The 20,663-nt window shown below is 38.5% G+C and overlaps 1 protein-coding gene across 1 annotated transcript; it reads right to left on the minus strand.

Annotated features, from left to right (window-relative positions):
- Nucleotides 1-5,600: 5,600 nt before the first annotated feature.
- LOC138895754 (uncharacterized) lies at nucleotides 5,601-18,003 on the minus strand. Its single transcript, XM_070180479.1, has 5 exons — nucleotides 16,240-18,003; nucleotides 14,610-14,941; nucleotides 12,903-13,316; nucleotides 11,390-11,576; nucleotides 5,601-5,708 (listed from the first exon to the last, which is right to left on the minus strand). The coding sequence occupies exons 1-5, from the start codon at nucleotides 18,001-18,003 to the stop codon at nucleotides 5,601-5,603; spliced, it is 2,805 nt and encodes a 934-aa protein (XP_070036580.1).
- Nucleotides 18,004-20,663: the final 2,660 nt, after the last annotated feature.

Here is a 20,663-nt window from a genome sequence, read left to right on the forward strand (position 1 = left end):
CAATCCCCTCAGTGCACGCACACACGCCCGTCACCTAGCATGTGCGTCACCTCCAAAATAATGACATGACATAAAATTCCAGGGTTTCATACCCTCAAGACCAGATTTAAAATTGTTGCTTACCTCATGCTGTGAAATTCTTATTCTGCAATGTCCTTTCCTCGTGAATTGGCCTCCAAACGCCTCGAATCTATCCATAAATAATTCGTTTCAGTCAATAAAATTTATTGGAATTAATTCCATAAGAAAATGCTAATTTTCCATAAAAATCCAAAATTTAGCACAAAAATCTCCCATGGGGCCCATGTCTCGGAACTCGACAAAAGTTACAAAATCCGGAAGCCCATTCAACCACAAGTCTAACCATACCAATTTTATCAAAATTTGGCCCCAACCCGACCCTCAAATGTTCAATTTAAACCAAGAGGGTTTTTCAAACTTTTTCATCTTAATTCACCAATTAAATGATAAAAACAACCATAGATTCGGGTAATTTAACCAATATTGAGTTAAGAACACTTACCCCGTTATTTTCCTTGAAAAACTCCCAAACATCGCCTCTTCCCGAGCTCCAATTCGTCAAAAACTGAAAATGGGACGAAATCCCATTTTCAAAACTTAAACTCTTTGCCCAGACATTTTTCCTACGCGATCGCGAACATTCCCACGCTAACGCGAAGAACAATTTTCCATCGCCCAAATTTAACTCTACGCGATCGAGGGCTTTCCCACGCGATCGCGATGCATAACATCACAGACCTACGCGATCATGAACCTAACCACGTGATCGCAAAGCACAAACATGTGATTTCCATTTCTACCCCATTTCCTCTAAGCGAACGCGACCTTCTTCATGCGTTCGCGAATAACAAACTCACATAGCTATGCGATCGCGTCCCGCTTCACGCGAACGCGAAATACAAAATATCACTGCCTCAATTAACCCTACGCGAGCGCAGATATCCCCACGCAATTGCATAGAAAAAAAACCTCCACTGACTAACTAAGCCTACGCGATCGCAAACACATTCACGCGATCGCGTAGAAGGAAAATAATATCAGATATCAGAAAATTCCAGCAATTGTTCAAGTCCAAATATTTGATCCGTTAACCATCTAAAACTCATCCGAGCCCCTCAGGACCTCAACCAAATATACTAACAAGTCCTAAAATATCATACGAACTTTGACGAACCCTCAAATCACCTCAAACAATGCTAAAACCATGAATTATACCCTAATTCAAGCCCCAATATTTGATCTGTTAACCATCTAAAACTCACCCGAGCCCCTCGGGACCTTAACCAAATATATCAACAAGTCCTAAAACAACATACGAACTTAGTCGAACCCTCAAATCACCTCAAACAATGCTAATACCATGAATTATACCCCAATTCAAGCCTAACGAATTTTGAAATTCCAAGTTTTCACAAACGACGCCGGAACCTATCAAATCAAGTCTGATTGACCTCAGATTTTGCACACAAGTCATAAATGACATAACGGGCCTATTAAAATTTCAGAATCAGATTACGACCCCGATATCAAAAAGTCAACCCCCCGGTCAAACTTTTCAAAAATTTGACTTTCGCTATTTCAAGCCTAATTCCACTACGGACCTCCAAATAATTTTTCGGACATGCTCCTAAGTCCAAAATCACCATACGGAGCTATTGGAATCATCATAATTAAATTCCGAGGTCATTTATACATAAGTCAATATATGGTCAACTTTTCTAACTTAAATTTTCAATTATGAGATTAAGTATCTCATTTCACTCCGAATTCCTTCTGGACCCTAACCAACTAATCCGATAAGTCATAAATCAATTGTAAGGCATAAATTGAGAACTAAATCGAACGTTCCAGGAGTTGTTTCTAAGCCACCCCATCGCTATTCCATCTTACCACGCACGTACCCGGGGGTGATCTCACGTCACCCTATTCTATATAGGCCTGACCACAAAACCTAACTGAAAATCATTAATTTAACCTTAGCCCAAAAACCTTGGAGCCAAATTTCTAACATCCAGAATTCTTTTCAAGACCCGAATCTCACATCTACACATTGTATAAGCCTGAACAAGCTGTATCTAGCCATAACCATAATCCCAGATATAATCGCATAATATACTACACAACTCGCATACTCGTAATTGTCACACCTCCTTTTTCCCGGGGGGATGGTGCTAAAGGAGTTTTTCCAATTTAAGTGACATTATTCGAAATGGGATTATTTATTTAATCAGAGTCGCCACTTGGGATAATTTATGGTGTCCCAAGTCACCGGTTTATTTTAAATCCCAAATCGAGGAAAGTTGACTCTGTTTTACGGTCCGTGAACACAAAAGACCGGGTAAGGAATTCTGTTAACCCGAGAGAAGGTGTGAGGCACTCTCGGATTCCGTAATTTTAGCACGGTCGCTTTAATCATACTTGGCTTAATTAAATTATTTAATTACTCATTTTAGAACCTATGTATATTTATATTTTTACCGCTTTTAATTGCTTGATTATTCATAATTATGAAATTATCTTGAAACGAATCACGCGTACGTGTATTCGTTTTGTTTGGTGTGTCAAGAATCATATCACGCGTACGTATACACAATTAATAACACTTTATTATTTTTAAGATTGTTTCGCCCAAAGTTGCGCGAACGCATACCTTGGTATTAGTTTTGGGAATCGTAATTATGCCACGCGAACGTATACATAATCACGATGATTCAATTGATTAACACGTGCCTAAAGCATACTAGCATATTCAAAGTATTTCATTTATTTATCTTTTTAGATTTGAGATATTTATTTCTATATTAATATTTTTACTTATTACAACGAATTTTGAATTAGTTCCTAACTCATCTCGCTCGCTCACAATTTCTTTTACCACTCTTATTTTTATTTTTTTATTTTTTTTTACAACAGACTTTAAATTAACTCGTAATCCACATTTCTCACTCACTTATGAATATTTATTTTTAGTTCTAACTAGCAAGCCATTATTTTATGATTTGGGATAACTATAAAATAACTTAATTAATTAAGAACATTCTCGTAGCAACTGCTAAATTCACAACAAAGTATAGGATGGAACAAAATAACCCAAACAATTAATTCACATAAACCATAACAGAAAACATAAAAATAAATACATTAGTTGAAATAAAATTAGGAGCAAGTTATTTAAGAACAAGTTTCTCAACTCACACATAAAGTCACTTATCATTACAAAGAGCTACATGATTTTTTTTTTAACATATGGACACGGTATAAAAGAAACTAAACTATAAACCTAAATTGAGAAATTTAAATCGTCGTAAATCATAACACTTAGTAACAGAAAATTTAAAGTATTATGTCAATTCCATTTATGAAGATTAAAATACTACTAAAAAAAAACTTTGAGAAAATAATATTAAGCCCAATAAACTTTTAGTGAACTTAACGATTCTAAATACATCGGCCGACGTTCTTTTTGTTCTTTTCCTTTTCTTTGTTTTTTATATATATAAAGTATAAAATAAAATATCATGAGATACCTAGTCTATCTAAGAGAATATAGCGAGACATTTTCTAAGTATCTTCTAGTTCAAATAAACAAATGGATATCCGGTCTCATAAACTTTCCTTCAAACTCAAATATCACGAACACAAACGAAACAAATACAAAATAAATTTCTCATAATAGAAAGAATTATTTATTATTAATTAAAGATTATGTAATATACCACAAAATTTACGCCAACATCTTTTAATCTAATAAATCATTTAGAAACATGAACTTTCTTTATTAAAACGAATATCTAAAGATTTAAACTAGAGATACTATTAAAGCTTAAAATTATTTCTTTTTTACTTAGCTTTTATTCTCATCCCAAACAAACATGTAAGCATTATAAAGATGAAAACAACGAATTTTACTCAAAGACAAAAGAATACAGAAAAAAAAAATTAAACTTGAATTGAACAAATCTTCATATCGTCCATCACACATAACAATAACAAGAATTAAGTAAGTATGCTGACCTTTGAAGCAAAATATTTTCTTAGAAAATCCAACGAATGTAATAATATTCGATGTCGAATTTGAAAAGCGACAACGAACCGCGAACAGAAAAATCACGGGTTAAGCTCTCCTCGGTTAATCTCTAAGGAAACAGAACTCGAAAGGAACTTTCACTCCAAACTCAAATACACTTCTCCATCGTGCCTTCAAATATCATTACTAACTCTACTTCTAGTTTTTTTTTTTTGTTTTCCTACAGCTCATGAAAGACTGGAACTAGCCAAAAAATTTCTCTCCAAAAAAAAAATCCAATATTTCTTGAGGTCTTCTGTTCTTCCCCTCCTTTTCCTTGTCCAAGTGAGTGCTATTTATATAGAATGTGTCAGATCATGGGATTGGATTGAGGGGATATTTGGGATGTGAGGAGTGGGACGTGGGGAATTTAGAGATGAAAGGAGTGAGTAATGGGGCTGGGAGGAGGGAATCATGGGTGTTAGTTAGGAATTATTTGAATTTTAAAAATAAAAAGTGTGCATATTATAAATAGTGAGTAACATGTGGTGATAGAGAGGGGGGGAAGACGTGAGGAGTTTTGGAGAAGAGTGGGGAGTTTAGCAAAGTTAACTAAATTAAGAATATGATTTTTGACTCTTTTGACGTTAGCTCCACTTCCTTTTTTTTTTTTTTTGTCTTTTATTTTAAAAGATAAAATAAATTATAAGGATAAGAAGATTAACCAACATTTCTTACAATATAGGAAAATTAAATATTTACATGTAACTTAAATGATACTAAGAAAAACTTATTAAAATTCTAATAATAATATTAAAAAAAACCATATACCTCCTATATATATATATATATATATATATATATATATATATATATATATATATATATATATATATGTGAATGTACATATATAAGTTTTGATTTTTGATGATTTTTTTTTTTTTTTTTTTTTAGTATGAAAAAAAAACTATTAAGAGTGAGATCAAAGTTTAAGATATTAAGATTAGACCTAAAAGAAATATTTATGCTAAAATAGTATAAAATTTGGGTGTGGTAAAAAAATTAGGTGTTCACAGCATGCCCCTCTTTGCTTGGAAACATGAAGAGTTTTCAGGCAAAGAAAATGAACAAGGTGACTGATTTTTGACCACCCTATTATTTAAAGGGGAAAAGAAGTGAAAAGAAGGCGTTGCGACCGAACCTTGATTTTAGGCAGCCTACATATCCCGGGTTATAAGGGAATCAGGTCACGTGTAGTTCAAGTGGAAGAAGAGTGATGGAGTATGCTTAGATGGAGAATCGAGCGAAGTTCCGTTGAGGTTCCGATCCGCGGTTCCTACTATTACAGGAAAATAAATAGAAAATTACATACTCTTGAAATCTAAGAGTTATAAAATTCCTATCTAAAAGTCGTCTGGAGTCTAGTCTTGATTTTTGAGTTGCTTATCCCATTGACTTTAGACTAAAACTTGATGCTCTCGATGCAATAATATGAAATATTCTCACAAGCTTGTTTCTTGATCAGATGATGAGAAGATGGATCTTGAGACTCTATGTCTCCGCATGTATTACGTCAAAGCTGGTTGCTGCTGGTATTGAGATCAAACGTTCCACTTTCTCTAGCGAGAGCTAGAGTCTTTTCTTGCACATCCAATCCGTACTTTGCATAAAAACCTACAAGCTATGAGAAACAAACAAAACGAACAAAAATTTTCTGCCCCAGTTTGCACTAGAAAATTTTTGTGAGTTATTGAAAATAGATTAAACTATCTTTGCTATTGCAGAATAAAGAATTGAAAAAGATGTTTTTTTTTTTTTTTAATAGGGGATGTCATACCCTATGTTAATAAGATGGAAGGCAACCAGGGGATGTAGTACTCTGTGTTGATAATAAGATGAGGCTCGTGGCACTCTAGGATGATACTAAGGAAGTCGTACCCTACGTTTGCAATAAGAAATGCAACCAGAGGATGTAGTACCCTGTATTGATAATAAGGTGAGGCTTTTGGCTCTTTAAGATACTACTAGGGAATGTCGTACCCTATGTAGGTAGAAAATAATGTGACCAGGGGATGTAGTACCATGTGTTGGAAATAAGATGAGGCTCGTGGCACTCTGGGATGCTACTAGGGAATGTCGTACCCTATGTTGGCAATAAAATGAGGCTTGTGGCGCTCTGAGATGCTACTAGGGAATATCGTACCCTATGTTGGCAATAAAATGAGGCTTGTGGCGCTCTGAGATGCTACTAGGGAATATCGTACCCTATGTTGGCAGAAAGTAATGCAGCTAGGGGATGTAGTACCCTGTGTTGTCGATAAGATGAGGCTCGTGGCACTCTGGGATGCTACTAGGGAATGTCGTACCCTATGTTGGCAATAAAATGAGTCTTGTGGCTTTGAGATGCTACTAGGGAATGTCGTACCCTATGTTGGCAGAAAGTAATGCAGCCAGGGGATGTAGTACCCTGTGTTAGCAATAAGATAAGGCTTGTGGCACTCTGGGATGCTACTAGGGAATGTTGTACCCTATGTTGGCAATAAAATGAGGCTTGTGGAACTCTAAGATGCTACTAGGGAATGTCGTACCCTATGTTGGCAGAAAGTAATGCAGCCAGGGGATGTAGTACCCTGAGGTGAAGATAGGGTGTTGATTCCCTATAATGAAACTAAAAATAACATGATTACATGTATATTGGAAGGAAATCAAGTATTTGAGAACTTCACTTGGTAGTGTTTGTCTTTTCACGAACTGTTTCCTAAATCATTGTGTTCCTGTTCTGAACAAAGAAAGATTTGTTAGTTATAAAATGGTGGTCAGTTTGTGGCCTTGATTTCTTGGGTGACTTGACCTTGCGTCCATTACACTTGTTAGAAAAGCTAACTCAGTCGATAATCGTACAAATTTTCGGGAGATTCTATCCTTACTTTCTGGAGATCTTTCTTTCTCAGCATCGAAACCTGACTATTTTGTGCCTATCACCATTTGTATTTGTAGTGCAAACAACCTTGCTCCCAAAAATCTTTTAACTGAGTAACTTTTGTTGACCCTTGGAACATTTTTCAGCCCTTCCATCCCTTTGCTCGTCAAGGAAAATCATAGATGGCTTTATGCCTTTGCCCATACGGTTTATGCCGAACAATCTTTGCTTTATATAACGGGGAAACTGTAACCAGTTTTGCGGCCTTTTCTTTGCTTTGCTTTGACAAAATTAGATTGAAAGAGACTCAAAAAAGTAATGCGAAAGAAAATAAGAAGGTGAACTAATAGGTATTACAACTTAATCAAGAAGTGTCCCTTTCAGAGGAAATAATAAGACAGGACTTATCTAGAGGAAAAATGCTGACTTCAATGAACATGACATGCACTTTGGACTGGATGCCCGATCCGTTTGAACCATCTAATTCTCGAAATCTGTTGTAAACTTAACTTTGAAACTGAGTTCTTTGTCTTGACCATGCTTGTGTCGGGATGTACGAAGCCTTAAATCGATCAATGATGCCCTTTGTAAGTTTTCACCAATTGACCTCTCTCATCTATCCTTCTCTCAACTCACCATTGCCTTATAGTGCCCGCGAGGGTTTTCACCAATAAGACTCTCTCATTTATTTTTCTCTCTTTACAATGACTGCGGCATCACCCGTAGTATACTGACTTAGCATTCTCGAAAGTTGATCAGAAGGTCTTAGCAGGGAAAGGTAAAAAGAAATATTCAACTGAATTACAACTTTTGGACCCATTTTGATGGAACAACCATCGAAAATAAAATAAAACCATGCCCCAGTTTATTTGAATACTGGGGACATGTGGATTTTTGTTTTGGTGTGACCGAACCCCAGAGTGAGGCTGCCTACGTATCCTTTCGGAATCAGGTCAGACGTAGTTCAATGAACATGAACTTGTTTTGATGGTTTTTTTTTTTTTTTTATTTTTAAAGTACATTGGTTCCAAAAGAGGGGAAAACAAAGAAATATAAACAAGGCTTCAAAGGGATAACTAGGGTTGACCAGTGTTTGGTAGCGAGAATGATAGCCTTTCGTCATCCCAACCTGAGAATGCTAAATATAAGAATGCCCCAACATAGCCATGTCATACATAGTATCTCTTGACCGCATCTGCGTTGACGGATATATCAGTCACCTTTCCTTCTATATCTACCAAATGTAGAGCTCCTTTTGACAATACTTTCTTGACGAGGTAAGGACCTTGCCAATTCGGTGCGAACTTTCCTTTTGCTTCTTCCTGGTGCGGAAAGATACGTTTCAAAACAAGTTGTCCTACCTCGAATTTTCTTGGGCGTACTTTCTTATTGTAAGCGCGTGCCATTCTTTGTTGGTATAACTGACCAAAACAAACTGCCGCCAAACGCTTTTCATCAATCAAATTCAACTGTTCCAATCGGGACTTCACCCATTCAGTGTCCTCAATCCCTGCTTCAACAATGATTCGGAGAGAGGGAATCTCAATTTCAGCAGGTATGACCGCTTCAGTTCCATAAACCAATAAGTAGGGCGTTGCGCCAACTGATGTACGGACAGTTGTCCGGTATCCCAAAAGAGCAAAAGGTAGTTTCTCGTGCCATTGTCTAGACCCTTGGATCATCTTCCTAAGAATCTTCTTGATGTTCTTATTTGCAGCTTCAACAGCTCCATTAGCTTTGGGACGGTAAGGAGTAGAATTGCGATGCTGAATTTTAAATTGTTCACATACCTCCTTCATCAGATGACTATTCAAATTAGCAGCATTATCTGTAATAATGGTTTTTGGAATACCGAAACGACAGATAATGTTGGAGTGAACAAAGTCTACTACTGCTTTCTTGGTAACTGCTTTCAATGTAATAGCTTCCACCCATTTGGTGAAGTAATCAATTGCAACCAAGATGAATCTGTGCCCATTTGAAGCTTTTGGCTCGATTGGGCCAATGACATCCATTCCCCAAGCAACAAAAGGCCAAGGAGCCGACATAGGATACAACTCTGAAGGAGGCGAGTGAATCAAATCACTGTGAATCTGACACTGGTGGCACTTGCGAACAAAACAAAAGCAATCTCGTTCCATAGTAAGCCAATAATATCCTGCCCGAAGGATTTTCTTTGCTAGAACATATCCATTCATGTGCGGACCACAAACTCCCGAATGCACCTCATTCATAATCATTTCAGCTTCTTTGGCATCTACACATCTCAACAAATTCAAATCCAGAGTTCTTTTGTATAGGATTTCCCCACTCAAAAAGAAACCATTAGAGAGTCGCCTAATAGTTCTCTTTTGATCCCTATTAGCATGTTCCGGATATTCTCTTGTTTTCAGAAACTGCTTAATATCACGATACCATGGTTCACCATCTGGTTCTGCTTCAATTGTATTGCAATAACCATGTTGATCCCGAATTTGAATTTCTAATGGGTCAATGTGAGTATTACCCGGATATGGAAGCATTGAGGCCAGGGTGGCCAAGGCATCAGCTAATTCATTGTGAAACCTGGGAATGTACCTGAATTCGATGGACTTGAACCTTTTGCTAAGATCCTCCACACATTGTCTATATGGAATGAGCTTGATGTCTCGAGTCTCCCAATCACCTTGAGCCTGCCGAATAAGCAAATCTGAATCTCCCATCACTAACAATTCATGCACATTTAGGTTTATTGCCATGTTCAGACCCATGATGCAAGCTTCATATTCTGCTGTGTTGTTTGTACAGAAAAAACGAAGTCGCGCCGTGGCAGGGTAATGTTGCCCAGTAGGTGATACCAGAATTGTCCCAATCCCTACGCCTTTGATGTTGACAGCCCCATCAAAGTATAGTTTCCAAATTTGACTGTCATCTTGGACTACTTCTTCAACTAAATTAACCTCTTCATCTGGGAAATATGTGTTCAAAGACTCATACTCATCATCAACCGGGTTTTCTGCCAGATGATCAGCCAAAGCTTGTGCCTTCATGGCAGTGCGAGTGACATAAACAATATCAAACTCTGTGAGCAAGATTTGCCATTTTGCTAATTTGCCAGTTGGCATCGGCTTCTGAAAGATGTACTTCAGGGGATCCATTCGGGATATGAGGTAAGTTGTATAGGCCAAAAGATAATGCCTAAGCTTCTGGGCGACCCAGGTTAAAGCGCAACATGTTCTTTCCAAAAGAGTGTATTTGGCCTCATAAGTGGTGAACTTTTTGCTCAAATAATATATTGCTTGTTCCCTTTTTCCTGTGGCATCATGTTGACCCAGAACACAACCAAAGGAACTATCCATTACTGACAGATATAAAAATAGAGGCCTATCAGGTTCCGGCGGGACCAAAACAGGGGGATTTGACAAATATTCCTTGATCTTATCAAAAGCTTCTTGGCACTCATCTGTCCACTTGATAGCGGCGTTCTTTTTCAACAACTTAAAAATAGGCTCACATGTGGTTGTAAGCTGCGAGATGAACCTGCTAATGTAATTCAACCTCCCGAGTAAACTCATGACTTCTGTTTTGTTCTTCGGGGGAGGCAGCTCTCGAATGGTCTTTATCTTGGAGGGATCTAACTCAATGCCTCTTCGACTAACTATAAAACCCAAAAGCTTCCCAGAAGGAACTCCAAATGCACATTTGGCTGGATTGAGTTTGAGATTGTACCTTCGTAGCCTTTCAAAGAACCTTTTCAAGTCTTGCACATGGTAAGCTTGTGTTCTCGACTTAATGATCACATCATCAACGTACACTTCAATCTCTTTATGCATCATGTCATGGAATATGGTAGTCATGGCTCTCATGTAAGTTGCCCCTGCATTCTTCAAACCGAATGGCATGACCCTATAACAATAAGTTCCCCATGGAGTTGTGAAGGCAGTCTTTTCTGCATCTTCTTTATCCATCAGAATTTGGTGATATCCGGCATAACAATCCACAAAAGATTGGATTTCATGTTTAGCACAATTATCAACAAGGATATGAATGTTGGGTAAGGGAAAGTTGTCCTTTGGACTTGCTTTGTTTAAATCCCTATAGTCAACACAAACTCTGATTTTCCCATCCTTCTTTGGCACTGGCACAACATTTGCTAACCATGTAGTGTATCGGACGACCCTGATCACATTTGCACTTAGTTGCTTCGTGATTTCTTCTTTAATCTTATCACTCATGTCTGTCTTAAACTTCCTTTGTTTTTGCTGGATTGGTGGAAAATTAGGATGTGTGGGAAGCTTATGGACCACTAGATCGGCACTCAAACCCGGCATGTCATCATACGACCAAGCAAATACATCTCTGTACTCGAACAAAACTTGAATTATGGCATCTCTCGTCTTTTGTTCAGTATGAATGCTTATTTTTGTTTCTCTGGTTTCTTCGGGACTTCCCAGGTTAATTGCCTCAGTTTCATTTAAGTTAGGCTTAGGCTTATTCTCAAATTGATCCAATTGCCTTTTCATTTCTCTAAAAGCCTCATCTTCGTCATACTCAACTTCTTGATTCATTATTTCGAGATTAGACAGCTTTTTAAGATCTGGGCATGAATTCCGCATGCATGTCATATTTTTAAAGCCAGCATTATCGAAACTGAAAATGATAAAAAAAATAACAAAAATTAGGGAAATAAAAAGATAGAATTTTACTACGAAAATGGAACTTCATTTCATTGAATTTGAAAGGATAGAAGGGTTAACATCACAGCAAAGCAATTAAACTAAAATATCTGGATTACAACCCTTAAAATAATCCAAATACAGAAAAAACAACAAAACATGCTACCAAGACTCCTTCCTGATGGGAAGAGGAGTTGCTTCCCAGTTGCTGAGCGAGGTATCTGGACCAATAAGTTGAATACTTGCACGGCTAGGGCCCTCCCCAACTTGAACCATATTAATCTCATAGAACATCTCCTTGAGACCCTGGCAAACTCCGTCAATGTCATCCTGAGTAGAAGGATTTTGGACTTCTTCAAATTGTGGCTTGACAAAAGAGTAGGAAATGTGAGGGATTGGTTTGGACAGCTTCCAACCATTCTTTTTGCGGGCCTTGGCTCTTTCTATGTCAGCTGATGTTGGTTTAAAGCCCAAGCCAAAGGTATTTTTCTTCGAAAATAGAGCAATGGGGTTCACAATTCCTTGCAGAGAGGATCCCAATCCTTTTCCTGGTTCATAGCCGTTCCTCAACATCAGCGAAGCTACCATCATAGATGTGGCTGAAAGACGGGGATGCAGAATTGGTTTTCCTTCTTCCACTTGGTCCACCTCTATCACCTCAAATGCTTGATATATGATGGATTCACATCCTTCCTTGGCCTCGATATATGGAATGGATGGGTCTTTATAGACAGATGAGTCGTCCTCCCCATGAACAATAATTTCTTGCCCGTCACACTCGAATTTGACCATTTGATGTAGGGTGGATGGTACAGCTCTGGCCATATGGATCCACGGCCTTCCCAAAAGAAAATTATAGGAAGTTTCCATATCTAACACTTGAAAGACAATGTTAAAATCAACCGGGCCGATTGTCATGGTGAGTTCGATTTCCCCAATAGTGTCTCTTTTTGAACCATCAAAAGCTCTGATGCTGACATTACTGGTTCGAATTCTGTTATTGTCGATGTTCAGTTGTTGTAGAGTAGAAAGGGGACACACATCTACACTTGAGCCTCCGTCAATCATGACTCCTTTTACGTAGTGCCCTTCACATTTGACCATAAGATGCAAAGCTCTATTGTGGCCAGCCCCTTCCTCAGGCAAATCATCATCGCTGAAAGTAATTCTATTTACTTCAAAGAATCTTTCAGCCATTTTTTCTAGCTGATTCACCGTTGTCTTTTCTGAGACATATGCCTCGTTCAGAGTTTTGATCAACACACGACGATGCTCTTCTGAATGCAAAAGCAGAGATAACAAAGATATCTGAGCAGGAGTTTTCCTTAGTTGGTCAATGATTGAGTAGTCTTGCAATTTCATCTTCTTAAAGAATTCCTCTGCTTCTTTTTCTGCAACGGGTTCTTTCACTGGCAAGTGACTTTCCCTGGCTTGCTTAGCTTTTCTCAATTCCTCTGGTGAATAACACCTTCCAGAGCGGGTCAAGCCCCCCATTTCACCTGTTTCTTCAACTATCTCTTTTCCTTTGTATGTCATGACAGTCTTGTTATAATTCCAGGGAATAGCTTTTGTGTTTGTCACTAGGAGTTGGGCAACAGGTCGGATCACGGCTGGCTCTGTTATATTCCTCAAACCATTATTCGGAATGATCTTTTGAATGCCTCCGGGGATGTAAAGTTTTGGCCCACCCAATTGAACCGCAACCTTTTTTGTGCTTCCAGGAACATAGAGAATCGTTTTTTCAGAACATGCCAAGTTCAAACTAGAATTCGCACCTTTCACCATCAATGGTGCCAATTGCGGCGGGCTCACTATCACTTTTGGTTCTGGCCCTATGGTTCTAACAACCATCTCTGTCTTGCCAGACTGCTTATAATCCCGATCATCACAAATCATCCCAATAAAATGTGTATTATCATGAGTTGGGAGCGGATTGTTTGTGATATTAGGAGTATCCTCATTGTTTGTTACCACAATTGCCTTTGCTTCAATCAAATTTTCAATGGCTTTCTTTAATGTCCAACAGTTTTCAGTACTATGCCCTTGGGTGTTAGAGTGATACTCACATCTTGCATTTGAGTCAAAACCTTTTGAATTTGGATTCACATAACGCGGCATAATAGGTTCAATCAACTTCAACTGCATCAACTTTCGAAATAGGCTTGTATACGATTCTCCAATTGGGGTGAACTCTTTCTTTGGCTCCTGTTCTCTCACATATTCTTGTCGGGGACGAGGATTATATGGTGCCTGAAAATTTGGCCGGAGTTGACGGGAGCCTTGTGGAATCGGTGCCTGCCATTGTTGGTGATTGGGAGGCCTAGCATAAGCCTGAGCATTAAACAATGTGTACTGTTGCAGGGGAACTGAGTATCGGGGACCTTGAGGCGGATAATAATGTTGAAGAGAATTGGATAGTCCTTGTTGAAATTGCACATAAGAAGGAGCTATTCCCCTTTGAACTCCCCCGAACCCAGATGCCATCATGGATCCTTCCTCCTTCTTTTTTCGATTTCCGAAATTGCCTGACCCACTTTGAATTGCTTGTGTGGTTGCCTTAAGGGCTGCCTGACTCACAATTTTGCCTGACTTCATGCCATTCTCAACTATTTCACCAATCTTAATCGCCTCAGCAAAAGGTTTACCGATGGCGGCCAACATGTAATGGAGGTAATCTGGATCCTGAGCTTGGAGAAAATAGTCAATCATTTCTGCCTCTTTCATTGGTGGTTTGACCCTAGCAGCCTGCTCTCTCCACTTGATTGCATATTCTCTGAAGCTTTCTGTTGGTTTCTTCTTTATGTTGACGAGAGAGGAGCGGTCTGGCACTATATCAATATTGTACTGAAACTGTTGGACAAAATCTTGAGCCATGTCATTCCAAACGTGCCAGTGAGAGATGTCTTGATCTATGAACCACTCTGAAGCAATTCCTGTCAAACTTTCCCCAAAATAAGCCATGAGCAATTCTTCTTTGCCTCCCGCTCCCCTTAGTTGGTTACAATACCTCTTCAAATGGGCAACGGGATCACCATGCCCATCATACTTGTCAAACTTGGGGGTCTTGAAACCGGGTGGCAAATGAACATGAGGAAACATGCATAGATCGTTAAACGAAACACTCTTGTGGCCCCCCAAACCCTGTATGTTTCTCATGGTCTGTTCCAAGCTCTTCATTTTTTTGGTCATTTCCTCTTGTTCCATATTCTTTTCCGGCTTTTCGATCTCAATTGGGAACATGTTATGAGGAGTGTGCTTGTATGAATCTGGAACCTTTAAAGTCAGTTCTGGAGAGTAATGTTGGGCATCATGAGCATCCAGCTGTGGATCATTATTGGACTTTTGAGCAAGAGCCGGTTGAGGGACAGTGAAAGTATGGACAATGGGTATAGTAGGTGGGTCATTTCTGAGGGGTGCGATTGGAGGACGTGGAATGGAGGTACTGGGGGTAGTGGGGAGGTTAAAGCTCGGACTGAATCCAGGTTGATACAATGGGTTACTTGTTATGGAGATAGGAACTTGAGTGGCAACTGACACATTATGAAGATTGTCCGAAGGCCCTATGGGTAGTGAGGGTGGTGCTTGTCCATTCACCCAGGCTTGGTACATCTCTGCCAATTGTTGCTTCAACACTCTTACTTCTTCAACCAGTCCTGAACCTTGTTCAACCAATTGTCCATGGACATCATCATTATCTGACTCATTCTCACTGTTGTTTGCCATTCTACTTTTTCCTTTTGATCTCGTGTTGTAAGGGTGAGTCGCCAGTTTAAACCACAAATCAACCACCTCTGTTTTACTTTATCTTTGAAAATGACAAACAACAAACGTGTTAGAGTTAGGCATTTTGCAGATATTAATCACACATTATATGTTATGCACCTAATGCCATTTTCATTTCTAAAATGATCTTGGAAGGTTTATGTTTCATCCCGGCTTATTGATTTATTGGTTTATTTTCATCTTGAATTTAGCGGGTTTTTTTTTTCATTCATTTTTTTTATAGATTAATTATGGTTATGATCGCATCCGATGAGGATTGCCTACGTATCATGACGCCGCATGAATCAGACCATTACGTAGTTCAGGGGAAAATAATAATAGTAGATTTTTTTTTTTTATTTTTTATTTTTTAACAAAACGAAATAATACAATAACAGAAAGGACATTACATTGAAAATGACTTACCAAACTCTGACAAGACTAAAAGACAGCGATTTTAAAGATTCAACAATGACTCAAACTAAAACATAACTACTACATAAAAAGATCTAACAACTACGACTATAATTCAACTCCACAATCTTCTGGCTTTCAAACACTGGAACATCTGCTCATGGTGGGGCTTGCCCTGGTTGACCCCCTAATGTACGGTACATCCTTTCTAACTCTGCTGCAAGATGACGGGCAAAAGTAGGTGCATGCTCCAAAAACTTCTCATAATCCATCCCTTGGCAGTTCACATAACTTTGAGCGGTATAAATAGCCAAATTATGAACTTGCTCTTTGAAGTACTGGAAATTTTGGTCTCGATCTTGTAACTGCTGCTGGCGAGTAGTGGCTATCTCCCTTATGTGGCCCTCACGATCTAAGGCTGACTCCAACTGAGCCCGAAGTCTAGCCTGCTCAAGTCTCGCCTGAGCCATCTCCCTATCAAAATTTGCATGCTGGTATTCTCTATTGTACCTTCTCATTTCTTCCAATTGTGCATGGAGCTGAGCTTCTGAACGTACCCAATGGGCCTTCTCTCTCTCGAATTGAGCCCTCTTTTCTTCAAATTGTGTTACTTGGCTATCCTTACTTGATTCGGCCTTCTCATTTAGTTGTACGATCTTTTCATTAGCTTTGTCCAACGACTTTTCAGTCTTTGCCAAGAGGGAATCATAATCTTGCACTTTCTCCATCAGATTGGCAATGGTTCTCTGGTCTTTCCAACTTCTCACTGGCACTTCAGAGGCTTTCTTCATCTGTTGAAGTTGAGCACGAAGGGCTTCATTTTTGCAGATCAGACTCTTCTTTTCCCCTTCGGCTTCTTGTTCTTTCAAGTCTTTCTCAAAAATGAGGTTTCTTAGCCTTTCTTCTAAGACATGAATAGTTGTTTTGTATCCTTTTTCCCGTTCACCCCAAGCCAACCGTTCTTGGATTTTATCATCAAAGGCTTGAACATGCGGCCTTTTTGTGGGCCTTTTGGGCTCTGGCACATCATCCACATGAGACCTCTTTCCAAACCATATAGCATAACCCGGATCTACCTCACCTCTCGCAGGATCTGGCACCTGAGTATCATATTTCAAGTAGCGACAACCATTCCAAATTTGCTGGATTAAAGCTTCGGGGAGTGGGGCTTCGGGGTGTAGCTCAATAACTTGCACACTCAAATCTTCATCCTTAGGTATTACTTGGTACCTTCCTAGCTGTCTTAGAACTCTGTGTGGCGCATACGGCTGGACACTTCTCAAACCCAATAACAGCAAATAACTTTTTATGGCCGACATGTGTATCACCTCTCTTAGCGGGAGCCATCCCAAAGTCCACTCAATTTGACTTGCATTTAAAGATCTTAGGTGGGATATCCAGGCTTCCGCCCCTTCTGGAGAGTTGTAATCTTTTACTCTTTCTTCGTAACTCTCAATGAAATTGTCCTTGTTCGGACCATAGCTCATGAACTTGGGGTGATGTCGGAGATGCTCAATCAACCACATTTGTAACAAAATATTGCACCCTTCGAAGAATTTTGCCCCGGACTTGCACAAAGTCAACGCCCGATAAATGTCTGATAAAATGACCGGGGCAAGAGTGTGATGTTCTTTGGTAGTGAGGACCTGTACAACCCTGGCTATGCGGGTATCAATTGTCCGCTTCTCGTTTGGGAAGACCATAATTCCCAGAAACGCCATTATGAAGGCGAAGCGACGATGAATCTGCCATGTGTCTTTGTTCTGCTTGTTGTTAAGGCCCTTTTCATGCATTTCAAATCCATTTGGTTGCCCGAACCTAGAGTACAGGAAGTAGAAAGAACAACACCCTTCGACTACGTTGGTCTTTCTAATTTGCTTACTGATGTTCAGAAGATCGAAGAATCGGTGTACAGAAAGAGCCCTTGGGAATATGAGCTCCTGGTTTCTCAAATCCCTGCCAAACCCGGAATATCCAGCTATCTCTTCTAAAGTGGGAGTTAGCTCAAAATCGGAGAAGCGAAAGACATTGTGAACGGGGTCCCAAAAAGTCACTAGTGCCTCAATCAAATCGTCCCGTGGTTTAATTTTCATAATATCTGTAAGGGCTCCCAAGTGCTTGGTGACCCATTTCTGACCATCTTCTCCTAAATCATACCACCACATCTGAAGCTGAAGTGGAGCCTTGTCTACAACTGTGAATGGTGTGTTCTGGATAGTGCTCATTTGTACCTGTGGGTGGTTAAGGTTAGGGTTGACACTAGTCTCAAGAGACAGAACCAATGCACTCCTTTTGCAAAACAATCTTTTGTAAATAACTCAATTTTAAGAAAAATCAACGAGAAGGGAGGCTATTTTTGCAATTGTGACCAAAGAAAGGGTAGCTATTTTTTCAACTATGGCCCCTTCTTACTTTCAAGGATAGCTTTAGGGACGGGGGAAGGGCATTATGGTAAAAGTGATTCCCAATTAACAGACACGTCCGTTCTTGCGAGAACAGCCCTTCAACAATTTTGAAGATGTTCTAAGGCTATTCCGACAGGAACGATTTGGGATTAACCAAAGCTGGATCTGCTTATTTGTTTTTTGATTAAAAAAAACACTAGACACATTTTTTTTATAGTTATTTTATAAAAATGGGGCCGAACCCTATGAAGGTTGCCTACGTATCTCACATCCGGTGAGAATCAGACCCGCGTAGTTCGTAAATATTTTAGGAATAGGATGACACTTTTTTTTTTTTTGAAAAATTCAATTTTTTTATTTGTTTTTTGGATAAATACTGAGATTTTCGAAAATCGGGTAAATTTTCTCCCTCATATTTTCTTCTTTCTGGTTTTCCCTCAATATTTTTATATTTTTATTTTATTTTAGAAACCGGTCAACATGCACAAACCAAATTAAACATAATGCACAAGTAGCACATAAGATGCATCAGGATGGTCTTGTAATTTCGGGTACACCTGCCCTAGACGGACCCAACCCCTATGTTGAGTCCCCAAAGTCAAATGCACATGATGCAAACAAACGTTCCTACTAGGGATCCGGCATGAGGCTATGTTATTCTAGGTTTAAATCCTAAGGGGAGTGTTTTAGACCTGGCTTACCCAAGCGGACAGCTTGAGCCGAGGTGGGGGTAACGTACCGGGAGCACGAAAGTCTACCCGGCCTAGTTACTGACCCAGCCTCGTTCTAATTGGTATGACTTCTAACAGAAAAGTGGGCCACGCGCACGTGTGCACCATAAATTCAGAAGACTCAGAAGGGAGGCGTAAGAAGATAATTTAATATAGTTCAAATAATATCAAAGCGGTACATAAGCGACAATTAGCACATTAGACTCAAAAATACATTAATAACATCAAATCAATAAAGCCAAGTATAAATCATCTTATAAGCTCGAATTCTAAACCCCGAACTAGAAATTCTGGGTTCTTTTTCCCCAGCAGAGTCGCCAGAGCTGTCACACCTCCTTTTTCCCGGGGGGATGGTGCTAAAGGAGTTTTTCCAATTTAAGTGACATTATTCGAAATGGGATTATTTATTTAATCAGAGTCGCCACTTGGGATAATTTATGGTGTCCCAAGTCACCGGTTTATTTTAAATCCCAAATCGAGGAAAGTTGACTCTGTTTTACGGTCCGTGAACACAAAAGACCGGGTAAGGAATTCTGTTAACCCGAGAGAAGGTGTGAGGCACTCTCGGATTCCGTAATTTTAGCACGGTCGCTTTAATCATACTTGGCTTAATTAAATTATTTTATTACTCATTTTAGAACCTATGTATATTTATATTTTTACCGCTTTTAATTGCTTGATTATTCATAATTATGAAATTATCTTGAAACGAATCACGCGTACGTGTATTCGTTTTGTTTGGTGTGTCAAGAATCATATCACGCGTACGTATACACAATTAATAACACTTTATTATTTTTAAGATTGTTTCGCCCAAAGTTGCGCGAACGCATACCTTGGTATTAGTTTTGGGAATCGTAATTATGCCACGCGAACGTATACATAATCACGATGATTCAATTGATTAACACGTGCCTAAAGCATACTAGCATATTCAAAGTATTTCATTTATTTATCTTTTTAGATTTGAGATATTTATTTCTATATTAATATTTTTACTTATTACAACGAATTTTGAATTAGTTCCTAACTCATCTCGCTCGCTCACAATTTCTTTTACCACTCTTATTTTTATTTTATTTTTTTTTACAACAGACTTTAAATTAACTCGTAATCCACATTTCTCACTCACTTATGAATATTTATTTTTAGTTCTAACTAGCAAGCCATTATTTTATGATTTGGGATAACTATAAAATAACTTAATTAATTAAGAACATTCTCGTAGCAACTGCTAAATTCACAACAAAGTATAGGATGGAACAAAATAACCCAAACAATTAATTCACATAAACCATAACAGAAAACATAAAAATAAATACATTAGTTGAAATAAAATTAGGAGCAAGTTATTTAAGAACAAGTTTCTCAACTCACACATAAAGTCACTTATCATTACAAAGAGCTACATGATTTTTTTTTTAACATATGGACACGGTATAAAAGAAACTAAACTATAAACCTAAATTGAGAAATTTAAATCGTCGTAAATCATAACACTTAGTAACAGAAAATTTAAAGTATTATGTCAATTCCATTTATGAAGATTAAAATACTACTAAAAAAAAACTTTGAGAAAATAATATTAAGCCCAATAAACTTTTAGTGAACTTAACGATTCTAAATACATCGGCCGACGTTCTTTTTGTTCTTTTCCTTTTCTTTGTTTTTTATATATATAAAGTATAAAATAAAATATCATGAGATACCTAGTCTATCTAAGAGAATATAGCGAGACATTTTCTAAGT

This window comes from Nicotiana tomentosiformis, chromosome 7, assembly GCF_000390325.3.
Source record: "Nicotiana tomentosiformis chromosome 7, ASM39032v3, whole genome shotgun sequence".
NCBI lineage: Eukaryota > Viridiplantae > Streptophyta > Magnoliopsida > Solanales > Solanaceae > Nicotiana > Nicotiana tomentosiformis.